Source organism: Mustela erminea, chromosome 14 (genome assembly GCF_009829155.1).
Source record: "Mustela erminea isolate mMusErm1 chromosome 14, mMusErm1.Pri, whole genome shotgun sequence".
NCBI lineage: Eukaryota > Metazoa > Chordata > Mammalia > Carnivora > Mustelidae > Mustela > Mustela erminea.
In genome coordinates this window covers 91,372,165-91,392,171 of record NC_045627.1, presented here as the reverse complement: position 1 = coordinate 91,392,171, position 20,007 = coordinate 91,372,165, and the positions used below count along the sequence as shown (strand labels likewise).

General features: G+C 61.7%; 1 protein-coding gene across 2 annotated transcripts in view; it reads right to left on the bottom strand.

The window, feature by feature from the left end:
- Positions 1-388: 388 nt before the first annotated feature.
- Positions 389-20,007, bottom strand: part of INPP5A (inositol polyphosphate-5-phosphatase A) — a 162,816-nt gene continuing 143,197 nt past the window's right edge. Inside the window, exons 11-16 of one of the 2 annotated variants that reach the window (XM_032314073.1) lie at positions 19,849-19,923; positions 12,616-12,689; positions 5,110-5,221; positions 2,695-2,763; positions 1,940-1,976; positions 389-1,801 (exon numbers count right to left, since the gene is read on the bottom strand). In XM_032314073.1, coding sequence (XP_032169964.1) covers positions 1,752-1,801; positions 1,940-1,976; positions 2,695-2,763; positions 5,110-5,221; positions 12,616-12,689; positions 19,849-19,923 — 417 coding nt within the window. In that variant the 3' untranslated portion in view covers positions 389-1,751. Of the gene's footprint in view, positions 1,802-1,889; positions 1,977-2,694; positions 2,764-5,109; positions 5,222-12,615; positions 12,690-19,848; positions 19,924-20,007 lie in introns of both variants that reach the window. The other variant, XM_032314074.1, reaches the window with a different exon arrangement.

The following is a 20,007-nucleotide window of genomic DNA, read 5'->3' as shown; positions in this document are numbered from 1 at the left end:
GCCGCGGGCTGGTCTTTTTGATGGAGCGATATTGAAAATATTGAAATGTATTTTATTTCTATCAGTGAACCGTTCTCTGAGCTCAAGTTAAGAGCAAAGGAATTTCCAGTTCTAGAGTTTTGAGGAAGCCAGTGCATTTTTATAATCTCCTCTTAAATGCTGAGGGGCAGTTCCCATTAGTTACTGCTACACTGAAAAATCCAAAGGATTATTTTTCCGCACTTAAGTACTGGCTCGGTTTTGTGTAGCACATCTGATAGAATGACCTTCCGGGATTTCTGGTGAGCCCGATCTGAAGTCACAGCCCACAAAGGAGGGCCCTCCCGTTACTTAGCATTTCAAAGGAGATGGGACCCGGGAAGGCAGAGAAACAAAGCGGACACAGAACTGTTTTCACCATGATCAATTTTATTGCTTAGGAACCGGAGCGGTCATTTCTACAGGCCTCCACAGTGACCAACAGCTGACACCCCATTACACAGAAGCCGTGGGGCGGGCCTGCCGTGGGGCGCGTGGACAGAGCAGAGCGGCCATGGCCCCCAGCCGGCCACACCGGCCAGAACGGATTCGGCAAGCGGATGCCCGATCGCTTGCGACGGTAGTGATCTGCCCGAAAACGAGCATCTAAGGCCTCCCCCAGTCCAGGAGTTGTGTAGTGTTCTAAAGCAGATCAATAAAACACACGCTGTGTCCGACCCGCAGGCTCCGCATGGGCTAGTAATGCTGTGCTTCGTGCTGGGGGACAGGGTCGCAGCGGGGTGTCCCGGAGGCTGGCCGCGGTGGCGGCCACGGAAACTCACGGTTTTGCTTCTCTTAAGAGATCTACAGACAGCCTGTGTTAAAAGCGGTTTCTATCGGAAGCAGACTAGCCTATTTTGTTTCTCCCATGATATTATTGTTTTATGTTGAACACTTGGCACCATAGAACAGTAACAAAAGACGAAACAGTTTACAAAATTCTTCAAAGGTACACCCGAGCTAGCTATAAACTTCACATTCGGTTCTTAATATTACACAGAAGAAAAGGCATAGGAGTAAGGTCTGCAAGTGTAGCCGTGCTGTGGTCCACGGCCCCCAGGACGGCACCGTGTGGCCGCCTGGCCTGATGGGTCTGCGCGGACGTACGCGTCCCCGAACTCCTAGCCTCCGCCCCACCTGCCGACAGGACCCTCGCAAGCATTCATCCTGGAAAGTATATTTAGCATAAGTTTTGGTAAGATTTATAAATTATTTTTAAAAAGTATATATTTATATATATTTATATATATAAAAATGGAAAGCAGCTGCAGTGTGATTCTAAAACCATGTAACACGGCAGTAATAACGTGGAAGGAGCCGCCAGACGCGAAGACCAGGGCTCCTTGCCCTCCTCACAGTGGCCACACTGCCTGAGTCGCAAAGAGCCCCTGCCTGTCGCCTCACCCCCGGGCACTCCTCCAGCTGGCAGAGGGGCACGTGGGACACCTGTGGGGTCTCCACGCCAGAGAAGCTCTTCCCACGCTGACAGTGATTAGAAATGGAAACTCTGAACTCTCAGACTCCCTCTCCGGTCTATGGAGTTTGGCAACAGGACGGTGACTTGTTACAAAAACCCCATGTTTCTACCTAATGTCACATGAACAGACAAGACAGTGAGGTATGTGAGGCTGCTCCGGAACGGTCCGGAGGCTGAAGCGAAGTGTGGGGCCGGCCTTCTAGCGGGCGGCGCGCGGGCGGGTTTCCGTGGACGGGACTTCCACCGGCTCTTCGTGCTACAGGGGGGTCTCGCGAAGGGCCCTCTGGTGTCGGTGGCATCGCTTCCCTGCCGTGGAATCGGTCACTCGTTAAAGGAACAAACACACCAGGAAAAGCTGAGAAAAGGTGAAGCCAAGGGAAGGAGTCATATTTACCACACGTCACTGCACGACACAACACTTGTGCACATGGGCGTGAGGTTTACCTGCCCCGGGCGCGATGCGGAAGGCCAGGAACACGGGCTGCGGTGGGAGAAGAGGAGTCAGACCCCACGGCCATGCGCCGGCCCCGACCCCCCGACTCCAGATCCTGCCCTCCCCCGGGCCTTGTGTGCAGGACGCGGCACCCTCCGACTGGGGCTGGGGCTCGACTTCCGTGAAGGGCAGGACGTCCAGGCGGACGCTCAAGCAGACGACCGCGCAAACCCCAACCCGGGGAAGGACAGAGTCGGCCTGGTCTGCTCCCACCGGGCGCCCGTGCGGGGGGCCCCGCGTCAGGACGAGGCGCCCAGGGATCCTGGCCCGGAGGCCCTGCACGCCGGACAGCGCAGACGTCTCCCATCTGCCTGGAGGTAAGACAGGCGGGCACTGGCCTCCGTGAGGCTGCGGGGCGCCCCTGCGGATAAAGCGCGTCCGCACCCAAACACTCAGTGTCCACCCCTAAAGGGCGGCATCTGCGCTCGCTGCCATGAGAAGGCCGTCGCAGCGTCCCACGTGCACACTGGAAAAATGACCTTCGGAAATCGCCAGCTGTAGACGGTATTTTGTTACAAATAGTAAAATTCTGTATTTTATTCTACTGTGACCGTCTTCTCTGCCTTCTTCACCTGCCCACCTTGTGGTATTTTACTGCAATTAAGTAAACACAGACCAACTCGGCAAGTGCTCTGTGGCCTTAGGAGGAGCACCAGCCTGGCCCGCGCCCCCCACCTTCCAGCCACACGCAACAGGGACACGTCACCTTGTGGTCCCCCATGCAGACGTTGGGCCCGATGTGGTCGTAGGTGACAACCTTCTCCTCGCTCTCCGACTAGAGAAACAAACAGAGAGACCCGAGTGGGAAGTTGGGAGTGGCGGGGCTTCCTCCGGGAGCCCGAGCGACCCGCCGCCCTCCCCTGCCACCTGCCGGCTGCTCTCCGGCCAGCCGGCGCCTCAGAGGGAGCCCCCAGCCAGCAGGCACAACGTTCTGGAAGCCCTGGGAGGCCCGGGCTCTTCCTGCTTCCAGACAGGAGTTGGGTGGGGACCCCCCAAGCTCTCCTCTGGCTCTCCGGGAGCCTTCTTGCCGGGCGCGCCCCGCACAGCCGAGTGGCGCACAGCGCCCGTTTGCGCCGTTCAGGCTTGTTTCGACAGCTGGTTCTGTCAGCCCCGAACTGTGTTCTCTGGAGAGCAGACGCCTCTGCCCCGGGCACTGTGCACGTTAATTAACGGCTGCGCGCGCCGGCCCCTCCCTCCCGGCGCCTCTGTCCCAGGCTCCGCACAGACGCCAGCTTTTTGGGTACGACTGGAGGGTTCGCTCCCACCGTCCGTCAGCTCCGATGGGGCCGGAAGGTTCCACCCGCAGCTGGAGCTCGAGACCATGACGTTAAAACTGAATTATCTTTAATGCGGTAGGAAGCTTAAGGTCAGAATAACTTTCCAGCACAGTTGCCTGCCAGGAGTATGAAAACACAGCCTTGGGCACCGCCTGCGTGAGCACTTCCATCCCTCATGGCCGCAAGGCTGCCTCGCGGAAGTGGGGGACATTCATCAAACGCAGCACGGTAATTTACAAAGGCAGCATAAAATTGTGGATTTCCAGCTGCATAATCTTGAGACACAAACAAACGACAGCCGCCCGCCACCGCCGGTGTTGTAGGGCCGGGGAAGCAGAACGGAACATGATGACGAGGTAGCGGACCGTGCCATGATGGATGAGGCCCGGCGGCTCCGGAGGCGTCGGCTCCGCCCGCTGCCCCTGGGGAGGGCCTGGGGGACATGGGCGGGGGGGGGAGGCCCTCACCTCCAGCTCTGGCCCCACCGCGTCTGAAGCTCCAAGACTGAATGAGCATGAGAGGGTCCCCGGGAAACTCCCCACCCCTGGGCTGCCCCACAGACACCGCAGGAGTTCAGCTCGGCCGCCTGCACTCAAGACCTTCCTGCAAAACGCCGTTTCCTCGGGTGCGGGTGCTTCCCCTGCACATGGTGCCTGTCTCTTCTCTGCCCCTGGGGGCCCCATTCTGGCTGTGGCTGTGCACCCAGCACAGACCCCACACGGCCGTCCCCAGAGCGCCAGCAAGCGGGCCTGGCGGAGAGGGCAGGGCTATGTCCAAGGCCGGGTGCCAGGCAGGCTCCCAGGGTCTGCGCTCATGGTCCTCGCCCAGTGTAGCGTCAGCCAGGGAGGCCCATGGGGAAGCGGCCCCGGGGGCTGTCCCAGCACTGGGCCCTGGGTACGAGGGTGTCCCAGGCAGGGGCGGGCCCTACACATAGTGCAGGGGCAGGAGTGCTGACGAGTGAGCTTGTGCAGACCCAGCGAAGGCTCCATCCCCAGCCCAGGCCCCCCATGGGCCCCTCCCCACGTGCCCACAGAGCTCTGGGCTCAGGAAAGAACACGGATGGCTGGGCCCTCGCTGAAGAGGCCGGCCGGTGCCCACTGAGTACGGGCTGTGTGCACGGCAGGGCTAGGAGCTGGGGTGGCATGTGGGGGGGCTCTGCCCTTCTGGCTGTGACCCCTCCTGCCCACTGTGCTCCAAGTCCCTTGCTGAGGACTCGGGGTGTGGCCCAAGGCCAGCCAAGGGGTCCTGGTGGGGGGTGGGGGCTGGAACCTAAAACAGAAAGAGCTCAGGTTAGGGTCCCCCGAATGCCCACGTCTTCTCTGAACACTGACCACCAGCCTGTGACCCTGCCCCCCGGATCGATCAATGTACTTGCACGTGGTTTCTCGTTGACCAAACCGATTCAGATACTGATTCTTCTGAACACATTCCCTTTTGTGTTAAAATGTGGGCACTGAAATTCTGGAAAATGAGCCACAGGAGACCTGAGCGCCCCAAGCCCCAGTGCAGCGTGAACGTCCCCGTCCGTTTTCACCACGTTGAGCCCAGATGTGAATCAGGCTCTTGAGTCACAACTCGGGGAAGGACGGACCCGTGTGTTCACGCGCTTTACGTCAGCGCGTTCGTGTTTAAGAGCACATTGGATTTCCGAGGACACAGTTCTGGAAGCACTAGCTGGTGACTGCGAATGCATGCTGTGGGTTCAGAAAAGCAGCGGGTGTCCTGGGGGCCCTCAGACCCGGGTGCTGGGTCTCAAGTGGCCGAGGACCCATCGCAGGAGGACGTCTGGGCCCGTCCCGGGGCCCCTCGTGGGTGGCTGGTTCCGGGGCGACTGTAGCCCTTACCTTCAGAATCAGCTCCCTGGCCGACGGGGACATGAGGACGCGGTCGCACCACGCGGGGCATCGGGTGTTCATGTACCGCTGGCCCTGGCCGGACTCCTCGCTGTACGGGTAGCTGGGGGATACAAGGGCGCCTGGTCAGTGGCCGGCAGCGGCCCCACCTCCCACTGTCCCCCGAGGCCCCGGGAGGGCCATGTGGCTCTTCCCACGCACGCAGAGTGGCCAGCACCAGGTAGGCAAGGAAACCACGTAGATAAGTTTCCAGAACACAAAGTCAAACCCGCGATCCAAGTTCTCACTTGAATTTTAGCTGCAGTGGATCTTGGGACAAACCAGTGGCATCATCTAGGACATTGTGGTTTTAGTTTTGGACGTGGCCAGCGGACAGACGGGCCTCCTTCCCCACCTGAGTCCTGGGATGGCCGAGCGCGTAGCCTGAGAATGCAGGGGCGCCGCTGTGGGACTCTCACCAGATGTCCCCTCATGGCTCCAGGGAGCCTCTGGAAGCGGGGGTCTGACGCGGGTGCGCGCCCCCTCCCGCGCCCCCTCCCCACGCCCCCACCCAGCCTGCTCCACCACAGCATCTGGTCTTGCCAAGTGCCTGGTGCCCGGGCCGGGGGTTCATCGCTGTGGCATGGCCTGGGACGTCCCGGACTCGCTGCTCTGGCCACACAGGCGCCCCTTCCCACCCCCCAACACGGCTTAGCCCCCGGGAGAGGCCCTGATCGTCGCCTGGGGACAGAGTCACCACAGCTAACCCCCTAATAGGCAAGTGACAGAAGCGTGTGAGAAGCATGTGGGGTGCCACCGGCGGACCCCCTCCAGGCGGCTTCCTCCTGTTTCCAGAACGCCCTGGGACCACCCTGTGGCCTCCTCGGTCCCTGAGAACCGCTGGCCTCGCCCCAAGTGCACGCGCTGGCACTGACTGAAGTGGTGGCCGAAGACCTCAGAGCCAGCCGGAGGGGGAGGCGCGCGGCGGTGGCTGCTGCGTCCACACCAGCGCTATGCATCTGCGTGTCCGGGCTGCGTTTCGCATGGCCATCCTCGGGTCTAAACTGCTCCTTGTAAAAATTTGCTTCTAGGTCCATTCCGAATTATATACTAGAATTGTAATTATATTATTATAATCAGATTGTTCTCCGCTTAGCTCACTGCTGGGGAGAGAGGGGCCGCAGCGGCACCTGGTCTGCGGGGGATACTGGCCTGTCCCGCTGCTCTGTGGCCTCAAGACCCCCAACCTGCTGCAGCTGTCAGGCTGCCCAGAGCGAATGGCTCCCGGCCTCGCCCCGTCCCACCGGGGTCCCCCACGTTCACCAGAAACAGGGGCCGAGGACCCCCGCCTCTCAGGGAGTCACCGCTTCACTTGATTAAAAACTCAAAGCAGCAAATATGCTTAAAAACAAAACCGACCCAGCCCCCCCGTCTAACGGCATCCTGCGTGGACAGAGGCGTCCTCTGCAGGGAAAGTGGGGCCGCCCGGCTCAGCTGTGACCGTGAGGGAGCGACACCGGCCCTCCGGGACTGCTGGCCTCGCACGCGCCACCTTGCCTGGGACACGAACCCAGGCCGGCGGCAGGCTGTCTCCAGAACGTGCTACCCGTGAGCCGGGAGTCCACACGGATCAACCCCAGTTTCCAGACAACGTGCTGAGCCATGGGATGAGAGCCCTGGCTGGGGGCAGAGGTCAGGGGTGAGGGCAGCCGCGGGCGGGCAGCTGCTGGGTGGGGGCCCTCTGCCAGGAGACAGCCAGTGGTCCAGGCTCGGGTGCAGCCCGGAAACGGGATGAATGCCACGTGCTTAGACGCCACCCGCAGCGCTCAGCTCTGCGCCCGATGCTGTAGAGAGGACAGGGGATGCCTCGGCGGGCCCGGCCCATCGTGCTGGCAGGACCCACGGCCACAGTCCAGTATGAGCACCGCTGACTCAGAAGGAGAAAGCGGCTGGTCCCGGGATGTCCTCCTGGTGGGGGCACTGCCCTCCCCCCACAGCCCCAGGGCCGGAGGAGGGGCCCTTCCCCCCACAGCAGACGCGTGGGCCCCATCGGCAAGCACAGGGCACCGGGCCCAACGCTGCCGGTCTGCAGCCTGCACACCTCCAGGTCGGACAGTGACGGACGCCCGCCGTGCACACACGCTTACCTGAAAGCAAACCCCGGCGGCCTGGGGACACGGGACAAGTACCCAGGCCGTGCTCCCACGGTGGGGGAGAGCCGCCGTAGCCGCCGGTGATAGAGTAACGATCGCCCACCTGTCCTCAAGCACGCGGGCCTCGACGCCACAGCCTGGGAGGCACAAAGCCCGGCTGCGTGTGCTAGCCCACGTCTACGGGGCCGGCCGCGGGTGGGGCCGCCGGGCGCAGGAGGAAGCGGAAGGTGAGACCGGCACAGCGTGCACCTGCTCTCCCCAGTGCGGGGGGCGTGGCAGGGGTGCTGCCCCAGGGTCGGAAGCCCCTCCTTGGAGCCCTGCCTGAGGACAGCGCCTGCGTGAGTGGCCACAGACCCAGGGCGCCGCGGTGTAGACTGGGCCTGTCAGAGCAAGAGCAGCTCAGGACCCCGGGGTCCCCAGAGGCCGCCCGTTACTGACATTCCTGGAAAAGACGGGAGGAGCCGAAGGACGGTTGGGCCAAATAAGCGGCGCCGCGGCGGCACTGAGCTGTCCGGGGAGGGGTCGGCGGCAAGGACGGCCCCGGCCCCTGGGCACAGGCAACCCTCCTGCCGCTGCCTGGAAAGTCAAGGGTCGTGACCCCAGAGCCGCCAACTGGTTCCACGAATGCAGAGGCGCGGGCGGCACGCACGCGTGGCTCCCCTCGGGCACGGCGTGACTTCAGATCTGCTCGTAGGACGCAGTCTGTGGCGCCCGCTGTTGTGTGCCACTCTCCTGCAGCAGCGAGAGCCCATGCCGCCACTCTGCACCTTCTGGCTCTTCCAGGTTCTGGCTGGCCTTGGAGTGTGCCGTGCGGAGCCCCGGGGTCCCTGGCTCCCTTGGCAGGGCTGGAAGGTGCAATCCCCTGACACACCGTGTGCCACCCTCCCGGCACTGCAGTTGCGCGGGCGGACGGAAGCAGCGCCCTGGGGCACGGGGGACCGTGGCGGGCTCACACTAAGAAACCCACGGCCACTGCACGGACTGTCCAGCCTGGGAGGCACGGCGTTCCGAGGCGCGGCGGGATGAGATGGACACACACCGCGCTCTGCTGGCCGTTCCAGCTCATTTCCGTGGAGTATCTTTGTTTTGCCAGAAAAGCAGAGACCGTTGTCACTCAGACCTGAACATCAGAGGGGAGTTTTCTCAAGAAGGGATGAAATGAGTCATTTTCCCTCTCCAGGTGGATATCCAAGCGTATTTGTTGTCAATGACAAAATTCAAGCTTTCAAGGAAAACCCACAGCTTTGGAGGATGTGCCTGGGCCCTGGGTGCCTGTGTGCCACGGTCAACGGTGCTCTGCTCAGTGGCCCCGTGGGATGTGCCGTCCGGCACACCAGCGTCTGGGACGTGTACCATCTGGCGTTCTGAGGCCCAGTTGGTGACGTGGCCAGTTGTGCATGTGGGCAAACGACCCCTTCCGGCAGCGGGTCACAGACACGTAGCAGCTCGTGCTCATGGTCAGCCGCTGGGGGCCCAGGGACACACCATCTGGCATCACAGACCAGCATCTGGCGGGGGGGGATGCTGTCCCTGGCCTGCTAGTGGGGACAGTGCCCCCATGGAGCGCAGGGTTGGGCCCTCCAGTTGGGCCCATTCCAGCCGGGCCGCGGCACTCTGCTTCCTGACCGCCAGCCCTGGGCAGTCTCTCTCAGGAAGGTGCCACCACGCTGAGCCCTTGGTGGAGAAGAACAAAGCTGACAGCTCCATAAACATCTGAAGTATTAGCATCTTTTCTAGCGAGTTATGGCATTAAGTTCTAGTCCGTTGGGAGTGAGGTTCTGTTAGCTGGCGGGGAATGGTGACCGATGTCTCTGTGAAGAGTCGCTTTCTCCCGACACGGCCCATCCACTGACGAAATGTCTGTGGGTTCACAGGTGCGCTGTACTGACACACTCCGAAACCCACTGCCTGGGCCCACTCTGGTCACGGCGTGCCGCCCCAGGGGACCGTCTGGCTCTGCGCGGTGCTATGGAGGCCTTCAGGGAGGCCCAGCCCGCGCCATCTATGTGCGAGGCCCTCGCCATGTGGACGGGGGCAGAAAGGCTCTGAAAACCAGGAGCGGCCGCCCCAGGCCCGCGTTCCCACCGTGCCCCCTGGACCAGGCGGGTGCCCTCGGACAACGAGCCCCGCGGCTTCTGCGGCCTCACCGAGACCAGACGCAGGACAGCCTGAGGCAGCCACGGCCCCAAGGGCTCAGCCCCCTTCCAGAAAGTCCTGGGAGCCTGGCAGCAAGAAGGGAGAAGTCTGTCCCGACACACACCCGAGTGCCGCGGGGCACGGAGAACACACAGGGGGCCTCGTCGGGCCTCATGGCCGACGCAGAGCAGCCCCCGCAGCGAAAAGCCGTTCTCTCAAAATGGAGGTGTGTGGGGTGGCATCTTCTGGGCCGTGCACACACCCCGGCAACACACACACACACACACACCATGCACACACCCCGGCAACACACACACACACACACCGTGCACACACCACGGCAACATGTGTCCAAGCACATGCCTGCACGACACACTCCCCACCCAGACGCACGCACGCCAGATGCAGACTCCGCAGGAACACACTCCCGTGCACACTTTTGCACATGCACCCATGGGCACGCACACGTGTGCCTCACCTACATCCCTGATGCACGCACACACCCTGTACCCAGATGTGCGCACACGCAGTCCCGCATGCACCGTCTGTATGAGCACGTGACATGCCCCATGTCCGTACACCCAAACCCAGGCGGACAGCCAGGCATGCGCAGACTCTGTACACACGTGCAACCCACGCACACTCGCTCTGCACACACACGCACATACACCTGTGCGTGAGCTCACACACCACTATGCACACACGTGCATACCCACCTGTGCACACACAGCACGCCCGAGCACTCGTCAATACCCGGCAGGTCCCGAGCCCCTGAGCACCCTCATCACTTGTCCTTTTCCTGGACTCTGCCGCGGTGCCCGCTCCTCCCACAGTCCGGGCGGCTCTCCGAGCCCCACATGACCACCCCCGGGGCTCTGGTCACAGGCATGGTTTCCAAAGACAAGAGAGTCAAAGGAGGGGCCTGGTGTGACCCAGACAGTGGGGGAGGGGGTGACCCGGACAGCAGGGGAGGGGTGGGTGACTGGGATGGCGGGCTTGGAGGGGGAGGGTTGGCGGCCTGGGCGGCGGGGGAGGCGTGGGTGACCCGGCAGCTCACCAGGGTCTCTGGAAGCTGGGCTCTGGTGGTCGAGCAATGCTGGTTTGGTTAGAAAACTTCCACCTTTCCTCCGAGGAATTACTCTTACTTCCTCATTAAAGGGAAAGTATTTGATGACTTAACCAGCCAGTAGTGCTTGCGCCCGTCAAGTCAGGACTGGTGAGACTTCGGCGTCCCCTCCTGTCACCGCTCCTGTCCCCAGCCAGGGTGAGTGCTCTGCTCCTACAGGCTCCCAGGACTCCTGGGTCTCGCCGAAGCGACCTGCATGGCCCAGGACAGCACTCTGCCGTGGGTCCCTGCGGCCACGGCACACAGGACGGGGCAGGCACAGGTCTGGGCCATTCTCCCACTGCCCGAGCCAAGCGATCCCCGCGGAGATCTGCGCGCAGCAGCTGTGTCCAGCACCTCACAGACCTCGAGGAGGGCAGGGTGACCCCCGTGCATACAGCCCACCTAGGGCATCCTGGGGAACACGGTCGGAGGTACCCTGATGCCCAGCACACACAGGCAGCTTTCTCGAGCACCTCCCCCATGGCACCAGGTCACCACCTTCTCTTGTCCACGGGCGCAAAGGACCCAACAAGTAGACAGGGTTTCATGGCCGTGGCTAAGTCACCGCCACCACACCAGGGAGGCCTGTGCTTTCTTCACCAGGTAACATCAGTCCAGGGACCCCCAAGCCAGGACCCCACTCCCCGACGTGGGTGAGGGCTGACTTGTCCTTCCAGACTCTTGAGGGGTTTGGGTACGGGCAGTCGGGTCTCCCTGCTGCCCGTGCTGGTGGCGGGCCTGCTGCTCACCCCCCTGGGGCACTGGCCACCAGGCCCCGTGGGCTCTGGCCTTGACCACGTCCTGCTGGCATCTTCCGTGGTCTGTGCCCAAGTGACATGCCAGGTGGCAAGGTTTAAGAGAAACTCCAGAAGCAGATGCCAGCGCAGGGTCCACGTGTCCATAGGGTCGTAGCCTCTGCCTGACGTGGGTCCCCAGGCCTCCGTCCTCTCCAGCTCAGCAAAGCCCAGAAAGAAGATCCTCGAGCTTTTCCAATAGGGGCTGCCATTCAGGACATCCAGCCTACCACACCCAGGGAGAGGCAGTTTCACAAACCCTCAGAACCTCTTTGGACCTCAGGCGGACCTGATGTGCGTCTGACTGCAGGTGACGACCTGTGAAGCAGGGCTGGGGCTCCGAGGGGGACGCCCTTGGTCAGTCCATGGATGGGAACCACTGGGGATGAGCCTCTGGTCCTGCTGTGGTCCTGGCTGTCCCAGACTCACAGTCCCTACCGGTCCGCCCCCTCACAACTCACGCTGCAGCCCCCTCGGCCAGAGCCTGGACCCTGAGGTCAGAGGGGCACCAGCCCATGCCCACGAGCAGCTGGAAGTCCCACGTGCCCTGGACTGGGGGGGTCCTCTGCCAGCCCACACACGTGTGACTGCTGAATGCGGCACAGGGATGAGACCCCTCGCGGAGCGCGCAGGAAAGACCGTCTGGTTTTTGAGCCTGTTCTAGGAGCAGAGCTATTCTGTCTGATGACGTGGTGCCACGTGTCCCCTGGACACTCCCACGCCTGTGTTACAGTTTCCTGGAACATGCCAGAGTGATGAGAATTTCCACCTATGATCTAAAAAAGGAGAGAGAAGTGGGGAGGAATCCCGTGATAGGGCCTCCATGTCCTTGAGGTGCCCTCCCCAGAATGCCTGGCACGGCCGCCCCAGTGACGGAAGCTGGCTGAGCCCCCGGTCCAGCCGCAGCTCCCGAGGCCCCCTCTGCCTGCTCCTCTCTGTCCCGAGCCCTCTAAGACCCTGGGGCCGCGTCTGCCAGGCTGCTCTGAGGGAACGGGCTGTCATGGCTGCACATCTCAAGATTCTGTGAACACCAGAGGAAAGCCCAGAAAAGCTTCCACACCTGAGAAAAGCCACCCAGAGCCCACCCCCGACACAGAGACTGCCCAAGATCCTGACGTTCCCAGAGAGACCCAGGGCCCAGAGTTCTCAGGCCCCAGTGCTAAACTGAGAAGGCAGTACTTCGCATATTTAAAGAAAAAAAATTTGTTTAAGAGAATCGCTTATCGCTCTTGGGTGGTGGGAAGGGTGGCGGGCGTGGTCTGCACAGGTGCGCGCGGGTCCTCTGAAATGAGAGTCAGCTGCTCATCCAGCACCGGGCGTTCCTTACCTGGGAGGGAACGAGATGTCCAGCTCATACAGCCTGTCCTTGAAAACAGACAGCTCCTTGTCAAACTCCAAGAGCTGAAGACAGAAGGAGAAGAAAACAATGTCACTTCGGTCCACTCACTGGGGACACGGGAAGTCTCTGGTGCTCTACGTGCAGCAGCGACCCCCAGAACTTCCAGCAAACACGCCGGCACACCGACGGGGCCATCTGTGGGCAGCCCTGCCAACACCTGCCCATTCGTGTCCCTGGGGAGATCCGTGGGCACCCAGCATGCCCTTCTGCCTGGGAGGCCACACGGGGACTCCGGCCCCACTGCCCATGGCTGACTGGCCACGCAGGGCCACGGTCCTCTGCCAAAACCACAAGGGGCAGCAGACCCAGCAACACCCTCCCACCAACGCACTGACCTTCAGAACAGACGAGGCTCTCACTTCTGCCCACGCTAAGTGAGCAAGGTCAACCTTGCAGGGCAACATGACTAAAAACGGCCTCCAGGACTCCAGCAGTAAGCCCGGTGTGAAGCCTCAGCAGCTCAGTGCACATGGGAGTGACCTGTGTGCCCGGCTGCCATGCAAACCACCCTCACACAGCACACCCCACCCCGGAACCCCAGTGCTGCCCAGGCGTGGCTCAGAGGGAAAAGAGCTCGAGTGTGCAACAGGATGGTCTGTGGGTTAGGAGGGTAAATGAATTCTCTTGCGTACACACCAGATGGGACCCCACACATGTCCTGCACAATCCTGGACACTCACAGACACGAATTTCAAAGAGCCTTAGACCTGCCTGGTGGAGCTCAGATGCCAGGGGTTGGGGGCCTGGACCCCACTGCAGCACTCGTGAGCTCACATCCGCTGGTGTGCAGCTGCTCAGCGCTGTCCTGATGGGCACGGGACTGCGGGACCCCGGGGAATGCAGGGCAGGTAGGGGACACATGGGGTGGAGGGCCTGCAGGGGGAGGGGGGGCACAGGGGGGCGCACAGGGGCTTGGCTTTCATGGCACCAAATGGTCTTGTTGCGCCCAGGGGAGCCTCTAGCTTCTCCAGAGTCCAGGGAGGGCTCCAGGCCAAACTGCTTCTGGCAAGTTCCTGAGTCAGGTCTTCAGTTGGGGCTGGGGATGGAGAGGAAATCTCTGGGAGGAGAGATGCACCCGAGTGTGTGTGGGGACTTGAGCAGGTCCTGCAGCTACCTGTACATTTACATGTATGTGTGTACTTGCACTGATGCGCACACACATGCCGGTAACGTGTTTCTTATCTAGATCACCTGGGGCTCGAATTCTCAGCCTTCCCAGATGGGAGACAGGCTCCGAACGGGCATTGTGGACTTGGGGGGGCTGCTGCACTACGTGGCTGTGCCCAACAAGGGCTGAGAAGAGGAACCCGCCTGCCCGAGGTCAGGGGCCAGGGCTTCCGGGAAGGAGCCCTGCGAGCATCGGGAGGCAAAGTGTGGCCATGGTGACCAGCGGCTTAGCGGAAACGGCGAGGGCGGCTCCCTCCGGCAGGATCACAAAACCGGGCTTCACTCGAGGCAGGGAGCGCACCTCCCGTCTCTCCGCAGTCCAGCTCGGACGCGCAAACAAACGCACACTGCAGAGACCAAGATGCCGCGGGGCCCTCGCTGTCCCATGGCGGCCACACCGTGGACTGGCGGCTCCGGGGGCCTGCACGTGCGTGCGTCTGCCCCTTCCACACACCACTGTGGCCACTCACCCGAGAGGTCCGTGCACTGCTCTGGGAGGGGGGCTGGCGCAGCACGGCTGGCCACACCTCCTCATGGCTTTTCCCTAGGGTCACTGTGTTGCCGCCTGGCGCCAGCGTCCCACTGGCATGGTGACTTGTCACGGGCCTCCGCTGCTCTAGGTCATGTCCTCTCTTTCCATCTGGTGTCCTGCTGTCCCACGTGGACACATCCTGGTCCTGAGGACTTGTCTCCCATGGGTCCAACATCAGCTTGCCAAATGTGGCCTCTCCCAGCAAGGCACTACGTGCCACCCCACCCCTGCCTCCTGCTCCGGGTGCCGCCCCCGGCACACTGGGCGCCCACGGTGGGCCCGCCACTAATTCACCCACCAGGACTTCACCTGCGCGGCAACATTTCCGGAGGTTCCGTGTGCTTCCGATCTGCTTGCTTCTTTCCGGGCATGTTGCTTGCTTCTGATTCCTCCATGTTTTTAATCCTTGGAAACACACTTGCTTTACGTGTCCTACCAATCATTCCAGCGCCGGCTCAGCGTTCTCAAGGGCGTGCCCTCTCTGTTGGCTCTGCCTCCTGGGTCCTCCACTTGGGGGACACGGAACGTGCCGTGCGCCCTCCATCTGGCTGCCTCTGGGTACGAGAAGTGCCAGCAAGGGGCCAGGCGCTCGAGTACAAATCCTCAGAACGTCACCCCACGCACTCTGAGGTGCTAGGACTTCACTCTCTTCCTTACACCAGGAAGGAAACTGGGGATAACCTGGGGTGTCTCCCAGGCCCCAAGTCCACAGCGGCTGCAGCATGCCTCCCGGAGCCTGGGCTGGAGAGGATGGTCCCTGCACCTCGGGCGCCCCTTCCGTGGGGCTCGGCCTCTAGACTCACTTGCATTGGACCCTCTCCTGTGACCAACAGCCTGGGAGCCCCATTGGGCATCTGTGTCCATCTGGCACCCAGAAGGGGGCTCCAAGCAGCACCCAGTTAGTAGCCCAGAACTCCGACAGAAATCCAAACGTGGTTCGTAAAATCCCCTCAGGAAACGAGACACCGCCTGTGCCCGGACCCCCCCTCGGAAAGGGGTTCTTCCGTCCTCACCTGCCGCCACACACCACCACTGTCCCTAAAGGACACACCACTGCCTCCAAGCTGCGGGCCAAGCGCTCTGCTGCTCTGCATGAGGACAGGGGCCCACCGTCCTCAGTGCCACGGGTGTCATTCACCCACATGCACACGTGTGTTCTCTTGTGTGAATACATTTCTGACCACGAGGATGCTGTCCACCTTCACTCCACTATGTATCTGACCCAAGGGGCAACCATGGGGGGTTCCCGGGTCCCCACAATCAGCCCTGGGGACACCGAGAGGAGCTGGAGGGGGATGTGACCGCACACGGACGTTGGCTCTGTGTGCGCGCGCCTGGGTGCTTGGGAGCACACCGTGTGAGTGTGAGGCTTTCACTGCTCACCTACTGACCACTCCTGGGTCCTGTGCAGCCTCAGATAGGGGCCCTGTTAGCCTCCCTGGGCCCCATGCTACCTCACGGCCAGATCCTGCCACAGGGCGCCCACATGGGCGGCATCCACGTGACGTAGTTTTGGAATACGGGTGAGGCTTGGCGTGGTCGGAGCTGCCCATCACAGAGTCGCTGGCGGGAGTCGTGAGGAACCGGCACTACCGTGCCCGCACGGGCTCCAGTGAGCGCGGCCTCGCAGCCACCAGAGAAGCTGGAGACTCTGGCGGGAGCCATCGGTGCGGCTGAGAGCGGGAGGGACTGCTCTGCCAGTGAGACACGGACAGCCTGTCTGACAAGCCAGCCTGGCCCGAGCAGCAGCAGCCCCGGGGAGGGGCCATCTGGACCCCACCATGACCCCACCATGCTTCTACTTGCAAAGGGTGTAAAGGAAAATTAAAGCCAGTAAGTATCTGGTTTGGAATGGGTGCGAATGTTCCAGCTGCGAAAACAGTAACAGAGCCACTTTGGTGAGGATCCAGGCGTCCAGGGTAGGTCTCTGTCAGTAAGGGCCCTCCTCCTGGGCTTGTCCGGCTGCACACCCACACCCCAGCCTGCATTCCCATGGCCCCAAGCCCCTGCCCAGAAACAGAGAGACACTCCTCAGGTGACACGGCCTGGAAACACGTGCGCACACCCCGCCCCCCTGAGCTGGCCCCTCGGGTCCCAGGCCCGGTGGCCAGTGTGCGAGAGGACAACACCCTGAGTTCCGTGAGAACTGTGGGGGTATGGGGGGTGCGGCCGAGGCCAACGCCAGCTGTGAAAGAGGTTCCTGATTAGAAATTATGTTGCATTTCTCTTGAAACGATAATTTGTTTCTCTTTGAGATTTTTCAGAAACATGATAACCAATTTCCCATGTATCTTAAACATTCTTCTTGATTACAAAGTGAAAAACAGCGCAGGGCGTGTGTAGACAATGATAAAGCGGCGGGCTGATCATACGTATCTGTCAGGAGCTGTCCCAGCTGCACAGATTCCACTGTTACCGCAGAGACACCACGCTGATAAAGAAAAAGCAGCCCAGAAAATCAATGTGCCTTGAGCTAGAGCAGTTGCTAAACACACAGAAAACATCTCTATCCAACAGGCCAAGCGCTGTGAAGATCCCCGAGCCCTGCCCTGGGACAGCCAAGGAAAATTTAATCTCTCCAAATCCTCACCAGGGCACTCCATCCTGCCGCCCTGACAGCCACACTTATAATTAATTATACAATTTCGATGGGAATATCGACTAAACAAAGCTATAAATCATAGAAAAAGTCAATAGGCATGGACACATTCAATCATGTCCCGGCCAATGATTACTACTCTTAAAATACAATAATTATTTCCAGAAGCCAGCTCGAATTAAATTTCTGTCAGACGGGTATAAGACCGAGGCTTGATGAAGGGCGCGATGGATTTTGGGGCCGCGTCTGGCGCGGACACATCCATCCTGCGGAGGGGGCACTTTGTTCCGGTGGCCATGGGGCTGCACGTCTCACCACCGAGGTGACATGGCTCGTCATACCATTTATCTTGTCCCCGTGGCCGCCGCGGACGACCCCGCTTCCTGTGTGTGACGGACGTGGAGGCAGCTTCTCAACGCGTGAGGTCGTGGCCAGGGGTGCGGAGCACGCGCCAGCCTGACCCTGCGAGGCGTCCCGGAAGGCACTGAGCGCCTGGGACCCACAGTGCCCGCAGCAGCGGCAGCAGCAGGAGCTGAGAAGCCGTCACAGACCCCCGGGAAGGTGCCAGGCCGGGCACAACTCTGCCACGTGAGGTTCTGGACACACAGCACAGGGGCACGTGGGTCTTTCCAAAACAGCCATGTGGAAATCTCCTCTGTAACTCTGTGCCGCGTTTCTCCGTCTCTGAACGAATCTCCAGCTGTCTCCCGAGCATTCAGACTAATTTTCTTCCATCTTAAACAACTTCATATGCCAGATAAACACAGAAGTAAGAACCACCATGTCCAGAGGCGACAGCTTTGTTATTTCTGATGGTGGTAGCACATGCTTCGTCCAGACGCTGAGAGACGGACTGTGACTGTGGGTCCGTGTGCCCTGGCTCCCCGTTTCCAGAACGCACAACTTCTCCCTGGCGGCCCTGTACCTCCCTGGCTCAGACCCCACAGCATGCCCAGCTCCCCCATGTTCTGCTCCTTCTGGAACATTCCAGGCCCTGGCTGCCCAGTGTCACTGCCGTGTGCACGGCTCTCCCCCTCTGTTATAGTCCTGGTGGTATCACTGTCTCTGTCAGGGAGCTGCCTCTGTACCGGGGACCCAGAGCGCCCACTCGACCTCCCAGTTCAGAAAGTCACACAGCTGCCCAGAGACAGTCTCCCGGGCACTTTGCCTGCAGCCAGTGCCCCCTGAACAGTCCTGTCCCCAAACCTGCCCCTCGGGCTCGCCTGGACCCCGAGTGCTCAGGCCCTGAAATCACCAGGCCGCTGCGCTCCTTGGCGTGGACAGCAGGTAGGACAAGTCCTTGTGCCAGCGCCTCCCACGAGGGAAGTGGGCAGGGCTGCAGGCACCCATGTGTTGAGCTGGCGCTGCTGGGCGCTGCTAGGGACACAGGCCGAGAGTCAGCCTTGCCAGGGTCTGAGGCCCTGAAGACGTGAGATGTGAACTGGCCAGGGCCAAAGGGCAGTGCCCACCGGGACGGGTCGGTGGGATGGGCAGGTAAGGCAGGTCAGAGCATCTGCCGGGGCAGGGTTAGCCCAGTGCCCTGACCAGGGGTGAGGGGTGGGCAGGCAGAGCTGAGCAGTGAGCGAGGCCTAGGAGCCCAGAGCAGGCTCCGGGCCCGCCTGAGGTCCGTGGGAAGTGGCTAAGGGCTCGGGGTGGAGGCCTGACCCTCTGTGCACATGACAAGCCCCAGACTGGGCCCCAGGCTTGGGGTACACCCATGGGGCATATGCGGTGAGGGAGATGCAGTGGCCCCGGGCTAGCAGACACCGACTCGGTGAGGACACAGGGCTGTGGAGGAAGGAGTGGACACGGGCATGGAGGCGTGCGTTCCTGGCCATCGGTTTGGAGGAGGGACATAGGACTGACAGAGTCCGCTGCCCGTGGGACACCTGTCAGCACCCCCTGCCCTGGGACCGGAGGGATCCTCCCACACACGGACCGGAAACTGAGGCACAGGTGCAGAGCACTCAGCACGGCCGAGGCCGCAGGGCAGGGGTGGCAAGACCAAGCTGGAGCTCCCGGAGGCACAGAGGTGAGGACACGGATGGCAGGGGCGGGGCCCGAAGTCCAGGCTGTGGGACGAAGTGTCCACGAGGTGGGTGACGGAGTGTCGGGGACGCGGAGACCAGCTGTCGGGCGTGGGGTGACTGGGAGGTGGAAGGGGGCAGGGCTGTGCACAGAGCCTCCCTGGAGCGGGGCTGGGCGGCGGGCACGCTCAGGTGTCCCCAGCTGCCGGGGTGCCCGCCCTCAGGGCAGCCTCCGGTTTTCGGCAGGTGCCACCGAGGACCTGCCTCTGTACCCTGCGGTCCGGGGTCCTGGGGTCAGGAGCTGTCCCCTCATAGCCTGGAACTGGCCACAGCAGGGACATCACACATGAACTGTTTGTCCACCGGTACGCTACTACCGCATGACTAGACACCCCAGAAACACACTCAAACAGGCCCAAATCCACGGCGAACGTGGCGGCCCCACGCTGCGTCTCCAGATTCTTGAGGGCCGGCCCGGCAGTGGGTCCAGAGAAGTGGCTCCCACAGGACCAGGACACAACCAGCACACAGTTCCCTTGGCTCACATGCACACTCACACGTGCACACGCACGCACACAGTAACACACACACACACACACACGTGCGCACAAGCACACACACGTGCACACATGTCAGACGTGCACATGGAGCCCAGGCCTGTGTCGGCCGCCCTGAGTACCTGGGGCCTGAGGGTCCCACCTCCCACACGGAGGGTCCCCCATGCTGCCCACCAACCAGACACAGGGCTCGGGAAGGGGGGCAGTCCCAGCTGCAGGTGTGTGGCTCGGGGGGGGGGGGGGCCCAGGCGCCTGCGGGCATCTGGTGGCAGAGCTCACCGCGGTGCCGTTGTTGTCGTGGAAAACCTCTTGGTTGAAGTAGTCAAAGAGTTTCTTTTCCAGCTGAAGCATCACCTGCAAAGTAGCATGGCCGTCAGCGTGGGCAGAACGGGCCACTCCTCAAGCGGTGTCCCTCCCCTCCCCGACGCCGGATGGCCA